At 39.3% G+C, this 9,666-nt stretch overlaps 1 protein-coding gene across 1 annotated transcript; it reads right to left on the bottom strand.

The window, feature by feature from the left end:
• Positions 1-1,711: 1,711 nt before the first annotated feature.
• On the bottom strand, positions 1,712-8,799 carry LOC109236333 (vacuolar protein sorting-associated protein 20 homolog 2-like). Its single transcript, XM_019402505.1, has 6 exons — positions 8,397-8,799; positions 7,765-7,917; positions 7,527-7,679; positions 6,221-6,304; positions 2,168-2,333; positions 1,712-2,059 (listed from the first exon to the last, which is right to left on the bottom strand). The coding sequence occupies exons 1-6, from the start codon at positions 8,496-8,498 to the stop codon at positions 2,034-2,036; spliced, it is 684 nt and encodes a 227-aa protein (XP_019258050.1). The 5' UTR covers positions 8,499-8,799; the 3' UTR covers positions 1,712-2,033.
• Between the last annotated feature and the right edge of the window lie 867 nt (positions 8,800-9,666).

Raw genomic sequence — 9,666 nt, 5'->3', positions numbered from 1 at the left:
CCATTCACCCCGTTGTATAGGTGGTTATATGCTCCTGAGGATCTAAAGTCCCATCATATTTCGGCACATTTGGCATTTTAAACCGTTTCGGGATCAATTCTGGTGCCGCGCTTGGTTTATACGAAAATTGAGTATTCTTCTTCGAGTCTGGCCCTTTCAGCACCGGTGGCGCACCCGGAATTCAATCCATATGGGCGTTCATTTCCCTCATAAACCGTATGAGTTCATTTTTGAAGGGATCACTCTCGTTGTTGTGATCGGATCAGTTCTATAATCACCTTATCATGCCGTGAGAGATGGCTTAGAATGGCCTCATGTTGCTCCTGTAGGACCCTTACCGCTTCAACGACATGCTCCTCTTCAGTGTCATCAGGAGCCGCCTCCCGACATGTCGCAGGTACCGCCTACCATGGACAGGTGTGGCTTCGTTTCCCTCACTGCGAGTATCACTGATTGAATCCTCGTGCTGAGGCTCGTTTCCGTGGGCCTCAAGGTTGTGCATATTGTTAACACCATTATCTGCCATTTTCTATGATTTTTTATCTAAGAACAAGTAATCAAACACGGTATTAAAAGAGGCAAGAACCAACTTAATTACACAACTGTCTAAGCCCCACGGTGGGCGCCAAAGGTACAGTTGAATTTATACGTGATTTATAGACAAGTGAATTAATTTGATCCTAAAATAATAGATGAACTAGATAAAAATAGAATACTTAGCCTTGGAATATAGACAAAATAACAGAAATAATAGTTTCGGGCGCTGGGCTTCCAGGCGCAACAACAATGAAATCAAGAAGCAAGAAAATAAAGTAGTTTTAAGCTTTTAACAGAGTGTAGCGTATATTTGCCAAAAAGTTCATGTCCCTTGCAATGATAGTAGAGCTCACTATATATAGTTATAACTAGGGAACAAGGTCCTAGGATCAAGCCCCTCTTTATTGTCAATTATGAGGGCCATTGAAGAATGTGTAGCAGCAGGCATAAATTCCATATTTTTTTGTAATGGGCAGTGTACTAAATGTTGTAGAATATACTTCATTAAATACTACCGGGTGGCAAACATTTATTTCATCATTATGAGTTTTATTATTTTTGGTAACAATCGAAATAGTTGTCTTCGGTTTCGGTCATCCTCTATCGTTGACTTCACGTGTCACTTTCTCATCCGATCATTTAATATAGCATATTTTACCCCATACATTTATTACTATAGAAATTTCGGATGTCTTAGTTATGTTATAAAATTTTAAGAATTTATTGCTCGCTATTCTTTTCCTGTTTGTCTGCTATTGCTTTCTTAGTCACCTTTTGCTCTTACAATTTCCTCTTAGAGGTTGCATATAATTATTTTTGGTCTCTTAGCAAATGCTATGCAAGAAATGGTGAAAATAGTTGGCTGGAAAAAAGTTACGTACATAGACTACTTAAAGGTGAAATATTTCTTGCCAATCCCCATCTTCCATGTTTTGCATCCACTTCATTAACCGCTCTGGGTGCTTTGCATAATATATGTCAGAGTAGTTCCTCAAGCTTAGGAACATAACGTTAACGAAGACTTATGTACTGATACCATCATTTGGAAAACCATACGAGAATTTCGTTGAAAGGCAATTCCTTGCTTAGAATTCTTGGACTCTGGTAGGGCAATTAGCAGTTAACACATACTGGAGCTGGAACCAGTTCTGAGATGTTTCAATGAAGTTATGAGTTAGGTCTTAAAAGAGACAATTAGCTTCTTTCTTGCATAATACAAAGGTAACAGAATTACAGGAAACTACTCAGACATGAGCATGAAGATAATGGTAAATAAATGACTTCGTACGAGTCAGCAACGCACAAGGCACGGTCCAAATCTGAAATCTTGTACATGACCCCAGAACCACAATTTGCACAAGTCACAAGAGATATGATAGAAACTTTTGAAAAATTACAAATTTTAGCATCAAATACTTTTATAGCATTCTGAAACTTGACACACTTTTTAAAAAATTACCAAACTTGACATATGAACCAACCAAGTTGCGCTGGAATCAAGCAGGTATTGGTTCCTCCAGAACTGTGCAAATTTGAACAGAAAATTCAGAAGAATACATGATTTAGAAAAGATGTTTGTGTGTGTGTGTGTGTGTGAGTGTATAAGAATAAGGGAGAAAAGAATAGTAACCTTTCTTTTGCACAGCCACGCCAGCTGAAGTATCCTGCGCGTCCTCCATAACAGCTTTCGTGATGACTGGTGCTTTAGTTGGTACATCAGGTAGATCCAGTTTCTCTTCAACGTTCTCAGCAGAAGGTAGTGCAGAAGGAACTTCTGGCAGATCTTGAAGTGTTAACTGTACAAATTTTCCACCATAAGGTAAAATATATAGTAATTATTGAGAAAATGACAGTGATATTGGAACATGGAATATGACCAAGATGAGAGGTTACGGAAGAGGGTAAAGGAAATAACTCACAACTGTACAAATTCAAGAATAACTCCGCTCCTAATGTACTGAAATTGTTTTACTACTTTCACCAGAAAGAAGCAGGGGAGTATGCACCGCTTGGTCGAAATTTTTCACTAGATATTTATTAGAAAAATAAAAATATTAGGAATACATATAGAAAATGTCACCGCTTATCATTATAGTGATTTATTCATTTGTTTAGTTTTTTAAATTATGATACCGCTTATGAAAAAACCTGCGTACGCCACTAGAAAGAATCATTAACAATTGTACTGGGCAACTAATACATATATGGACACCTTTTGATTTCCGGTGCATCCTTATGTGGTAAAATAACCCACAGCCTATAACGACTAACACCATACATCGAGAAAGAAGCATCGCTAGCAACTTTTGATGCTACAATCTTGAAACTAGAAAATAACCTGGCACTATGTCACTGGAGTTTGTAAATGGATATGCATCAAACACAGATCACAGCATGCAACTTTTCCCAAATATAGTCTCAACTATCATCTACGGGAATCAAACCAAATAGTTAAATTGATGGCTCAATAAGAACATCATATTGAAGGGGATCCTTGGAGCAACCAGTGAAGTTGTCTCCTTGTGACCTATAAGTCACGGGCTCCATCCATGGAATCAACCATTGATGCTTGCATCAGGATAGGCTGACTACTCCACACCCCTTGGGGTGCGGCCCTTTCCCGGACTCTGCGTGATTGCAGGATACTTCGTACAGCAGGCCTTATTATTAAGGATATCATATTGCACGAAAGAAAAACTGGCGCTCAGTTTTAAAAAAAAAAAAAGAATAGTTGTGAATACGACTCATGCAAAACTTAATTCTTCTAATCCACTCAGCACATCGTGGTTCGTAATTCAAGTAAAGTATTATCTGATTTCAATCAACTTGTCCAAATGGCTCACACACACAAAATTGGCCTATAAATACTATCAGTATATCAAGGGATGGGCAAAGCAATAGCTTTCAGGATTGTGACGGCTCTATAGACCCCTAGGTGGTTTTATAACAGTATCTTATTTTTTGATCTCCAAGTTTTTGCTTCCTCCAAATAAGATAAGAAGAATGCATCAACACCAACTACATAGTAGTATATAATAGAATAAGATAATGTTGTAGTACTATAGGGACGGTGATCATTTAGTGCAGTTGATTATCTCTCAACCAAAAAAAAAGGGAAGTATCGCCCAGTAGGAAAATTAAGATGATTCGTAGTTGTAAGCTGAAAAGGCTACAGCAAAGCTGTAATTGTGTTAACAGAAGAAGGAGATTAGAGAGGCGGCGAGAGAGGTGTTAGGGGTCTCAAAGGGTTTTTCTGGTGGCCATAAAGGAGACTAGTGGTGGAACGAAGAGGTACAAGGGAAAGTGGAAGCAAAGAAAGCGGCATATTTGAAGCTAGTAGAGAGTATAGACGAGGGGCAGAAGAGTGCTAACAGGGAGGGGTATACGAAGGCCGGGAAGGAGGCGAAGTGGGCAGTTACTGCGGCTAAGACCACAACGTTTAGTCGTTTATACGAAGAAATTGGGGATAAAGGCGGGGACAATAAGTTGTACAGGCTAGCGAAGGTGCTGGAGCGGAAGGCTCGGGATCTGGACCAAGTGAGGTGCATAAAAGATGAGGAGGGTAGAGTTTTATTGGACGAGGCACAAATTAGGCAGAGATGGCAGTCTTACTTCCATAAACTCTTGAATGAAGAGGGAGATAGGAGCATTATGCTGGGGGAGTTGGAGTACTCGGAGCGGCATCGAAATTTTGGGTACTGTAGACGCATACGAGTGGGGGAGGTTGTAGGGGCTATGCGCAGGATGAGTAGGGATAGAGCGGCTGGGCCGGACCAGATCCTGGTGGAATATTGGAAGAGCGTGGGTAAGGAGGGCTTGGAATGGCTTGCTAGGTTGTTTAACGTCGTTTTTAGGACGAAGAAGATGCCCGAAGAGTGGAGGTGGAGTACGATGATTCCGTTGTACAAGAACAAGGGGATGTCCAAAACTGCAACAACTATAGGGGTATCAAGTTGTTAAGACACACGATGAAGGTGTGGGAGAGGGTGATTGAAGGGAGGTTGAGGAGGAGTGTATCCATTTCCAAGAACCAGTTTGGTTTCATGCCGGGACAGTCGACTACTGGGGCCATTCACATTGTGAGGATATTGGTGGAGCAGTATAGGGCGATGAAGAAGGATTTGCATATGGTGTTCATTGACCAGGAGAAAGCCTATGACAAAGTCCCGAGAGAGGTTCTATGAAGATATTTGGAGGCTAGAGGAGTGTCTGTAGCGTATATTAGAGTGATACAGGACATGTATGATGGAGCTAAGACACGGGTTAGGACAGTAGGAGAAGACTCTGACTACTTTCCGGTTGAGATGGGGTTGCATTAGGGATCAACACTTAGCTTGTTTTTGTTTTCCCTGGCGATGGATTCATTGACGCGACACATTCAAGGGGAGGTGCCTTGGTGCTTGTTATTTGCGGATGACATAGTCCTGAGTGATGAGACGCAAGGTGGCGTTAACGAGAGGCTGGAGGTCTGGAGACATACTCTGGAGTCTAAGGGTTTCAAGTTAGCAGAACGAAGACAGAATACTTGGAGTGCAAGTTCAGCGGTATTACCTAGGAGGTGGACAGGGATGTGAGGCTCGATACGCAAGTAATTCCCAGGAGAGAAAGTTTCAAGTATCTGGGGTCTATAAGTCAGAAGGATGGGGAGATAGATGAGGATGTCATACACCGTATCGGAGCAGGGTGGATGGAGTGGAGGCTCGCTTTCGGTGTCTTGTGTGATAAGAATGTGCCGTTGAGACTTAAGGGTAAGTTCTACAAGGTAGTGGTTAAACCGACTATGTTGTATTGGACAAAGTGTTGGCCAGTCAAAAACTCCCATGTCCAGCAGATGAAAGTAGCTGAAATGGGGATGTTGAGATGGACGTGTGGGCATACTAAGTTGGATAGAATTAGGAATGAAGTTATTCAAGACAAGGCGGGAGTGGCCCCTGTGGAGGCAAAGATGCGTGAGGCGAGGTTGAGATGGTTCGGGCATGTTAAGAGGAGAAGCACAAATGCTCCAGTCAGCAGATGTGAGAGGTTGGCCTTGGGAGGTGAGAGGAGGGGTAGAGGTAGGCCAAAGAAGTCTTGGGGAGAGGTGATCAGGCGGGACATGGCGCAGCTTGAGCTAACCGAGGACATGACCCTGGATAGAAGGGTGTGGAGGTTGAAAATTAGGGTAGAAGGTTAGTAGGTAGTCGTGCATTTCCCTTTATCTTCTCTAGTTCGATAGTATTAGAGCTACTACGGTATCCTTTTTCCTTAGTTCGCTATATTCACATGTCTTGTTATGTTATTACTTGCCATCGGTTATTCCGTAGTTTGCTAGCACTACTTCGTTCATATTCTTGTCTGTTGCCTTGGATTTAGTATTCTAAATATATTGTCTTGCTATTACTTGTTATCGGCACCTCTTTCATATTCTCTGGTACTATCTTTGGTTTAGCTTTCTAATTATTTGTCTTGATATTACTTGCTATCAGGGCTTCTTTCACCTTTTTTAGCCGAGGGTCTATCGGAAACAGTTTCTCTGCCCTTCCAAGGTAGGGGTAAGACAGCATACATCCTACCTTCCCCAGACCTCACTTGTGGAATTATACTGGGTTGTTGTTATTGTTGTTGTTGTAAAAGAAGGAGCATATAGTCGCAAACAAAAAGAACTAAGTTTTAGCAACAACAACTGCATCATAAAAAGACCGACCTGAGATTCCAGATTCTCAAATTCTGCTAAAACTTCCTCTTCATCTTCAGCAGATAGCTTCTCTCCAAGAATAGCATTCACTTCCTGCAAAAGGATACAAGGAGTTACCAAAAAAAGCCAAGATAGGAAAGGGAGTGTTCTTCCTTGCCAGGCTGATCTCTTTCTAAATTGCAGTTATTGACTCTGAGAATAAGCAGCACTAGAACTATATGAAATACATTGTTGCTGTCTCTCAAACTGAATTTAGAAAAAAGTGAGTGAAGCAAAGTCTTATAGAGTTGGAGAAGGTGAACAAAATCTAAAAGTTAGAAGCAAAAATGTCTAAGGGCATACGATTAACTGCCCCAAGCCCCAATTATTCACATTTTGCATTATAGGAAACTATAAACTTAATACCTTGTCAAGTTATTTGCTCAAAGACCAAAGTTGCACAAATATTGATCACTTTATCCAAATAATTTTTTTAAAGAAAATTTTGCACGAAAGTTGTTAGGTAAGTAGTTCCATGTATTGCGAAAGGGAGCTCGGTTGACTAGTGCCTAGTGCGGAAATCTAATTGGAAGCAACACCTTGGGGCCGCTTCAAGCATAGGTAGTTGCGGAGGTTTCTTGTGCACAGAGTTAATCTATCCTCCAATAATCATATGCTTCCTCACCCAGAAGCATTAAGAACATGCATATGAAACTAGGGGGAAACCCCTTACTCAAGATAGATGCAAAAGAATCGAGAATCTCAACAAAAAAAAGAAAAGATTCTCAACAAAAATAAACCTCTGTATGTGTTTTTCCAGATTTTCAGATAATTTAAATTATTTCCAGATTATCTTTTAGATTATGTCGGATCTATTAATTCAGATTTTATCACCGATCATTATCTATCTCCAATTGTTATCACCTAGACTTCGTTTGGTTTTCATTTGTATCATTAGATACAGATATAGTCTTTTAACAAATGTCCTTGCTTGTTTAAGGCTCTTATTCTATAGGTCGGAGTTCGAACCCTTCTGTACGTTGTTTTCATAGACAAGAACTGATTCCCCTATTATAACTTGTCCTCTTAACTTTCTCCCTTCTTCCATTTATCCTTTCTTCTCCTATCTTTGTCCCATCTCCCTTTTAATAATCTCCTTCCTCTTGACTTTCTTTCTTCTCCCCTTTCTCATCTTTTCCTGTTACCTTTCATCCATCTCCCTTTCAGTACTACTCCAAAAAAAATTATGACTTAACGAGCATGAATGAACTCCCAAATCACACAAGACTAACAAGAGTGAACCATATCTAAGAGATTTTATATCAAATGAGCTTACATCTTGATAAGCTTTTGCCTCTGCGGTATCATCCATTAACTTCTGAACATCCTCAAGGTTGATCTCACTTTGTATTGCTTTGATTGCATTGGTTCCTGTTTTCAAACTCTCAAACACAGCCTTCTGCTTGCTTGTCAGTTCAATATCTGCCAACTAAAAGAATTTGAACATAGAATCAGAAAACATTGAAATGCTTAAATAAGGACATTTAGCAGTGGAACTAAGAAGAATTACTTACTTGCTGCTCAACATTTATGAGCCAGACATCAACTTGCTTTAATAATTCTTCTTGAACTTTCTTCTTCTTTAATGCTAAAAGGGCCCTATCTTTCTTCTTTTCGCGTAGCAAGTCCTTTGCAGCTTGTTTCTCAGCTTCAATAACAGCTTCCAGCTGAGAGCCAATGAATAACAGAAAGGATTAGACGGTCGTAAACCAACACGTATTCAGTAGAATATTCCTTGAGGACATCTTGTAAATCAGTCCCTAAGTGGAGCCTTTGGCACCAAGAAAAGGTGAGAATTCTTATTCTCAAGGTAGACAATCACCTTGAACCTTCAACTTTTGTGTTTTAGCAGAATTCCAAGAAACTTCCCCTACCTCATCTATAGACTAACTTATTCTCTTTTTTGGGTTTTCCTTTTTTTTTTTTTAAAATTAATTTTGGGGTGGAAATTAGCATAATGAAGGGATGGTTATCAAATCCCTTTTGATACAAGGATCAATAGAATGCTGGTAGCAAGATTCTTATCTGCAAAAGTGAATTAGCCATCCTAGAATAAAGAAAATTAAGTTTAGCCCAACAAAAATGAAACTGCAATTAGAATTCCAAAAGGGGGAAAATGAAGTTCTCAGAAATTATTCTTATATACCTGTTGTTGATACTGGGCAAGCTTACGCCTTTGAGTCTTTAAAGAGAGAATTGCTTTATCCACTTCGGTGATCTTCGGTTTCTTTACGAATATATTCCCCATCTCCCACCAATAAAAATGTTATTTTAGAACAAGAATGAGGTCTTGCATCTCTGTGCGAAAACCCCTGCGTAGATGATCGCAATTGAGCAGCCTATGGAGTTGAAAGATCAAACAAGGAAAGGAAGTAGAGGGGATCGGAGAGTCCACAAGACGACGATCCAATGGCAGAGGCCAGAGGGGCAAATTATATCAACGACGAACCTATAGGAAAAAAGGAGAAAAGGCGCAGATACCACCCCATGTTACTGTGGTAAGTTCAAATTTTGTTTAATCTTTTGGAGTAGGGTACGGGCGTCAAGGTTGAAGAGGGAGGTCCGTCAAGGTAGAAGAGGTTGGGGGTTCCTCCGTTACTTACGGTATATTTAGATATTTTTCTACTTTCAATTTGGGTTTCGGTTTATTCTATACTTAGAACCCGTTTGGATTGGCTTATTTTAAGTGCTTTTAAGTTAAAATAACTTTTAAGTCATTTTATAGTGTTTGGATAAAGTAAAAAAAGTGCTTTTAAGCTAAAATGACAAAAACAAGCCAAAAGCTAGAATTCCTAACTTATGGCTTAAAAGTTGTTTTGGCTTAAAATAAGCTCATCCAAACGGACTCTTAATTTAGTCGTAGTCATGCTTTATACATTGAATATTCATCCGCATTTTTATTATTGTTATGTCCTTATATACTTTATTAATAAATTATGAGCTTATATCGAAAATTTGGTATCATTATTTTCTGATTATTATAGCACATATAGACATGTTTGATGGATTGTTTGGGTATTGGCACGAGATTTTACCGTGCAATTGTGATTGATATTATTATTATGTCGGTTACGGAGCGATAAGGACGGATACTGTTATTATGTTGGGTCTGGAGCAATAAGGGTGGATATTGCTACTGTGTTGAGGTGCAGAGTGATAAGAGTAAATATTGTTATGGTGACAAAATATAGGCATAACTTCAGTTTGTTCGACTCAAAATAATATTCCTAAGTAAGCTATTCACAAATACAAAAATAAAAATATTATAATATAGTGAAAGAAAGATAAAAACTAAAAAATGTTGAACCTCGATGAGAGAAGGTTGAAATGTAAGTAGCAAAAAAAAAGGGGGGGTTTAATAGTTATGTTATAATCAATAATATATGTATTATGTAACTTAGTGTATATTTCGATAC

Source organism: Nicotiana attenuata, unplaced genomic scaffold (genome assembly GCF_001879085.1).
Source record: "Nicotiana attenuata strain UT unplaced genomic scaffold, NIATTr2, whole genome shotgun sequence".
In the NCBI taxonomy this organism is placed as follows: Eukaryota; Viridiplantae; Streptophyta; class Magnoliopsida; order Solanales; family Solanaceae; genus Nicotiana; species Nicotiana attenuata.
Note: the sequence above shows the minus strand (reverse complement) of the source record. Positions and strands in the feature narration are given on the sequence as shown.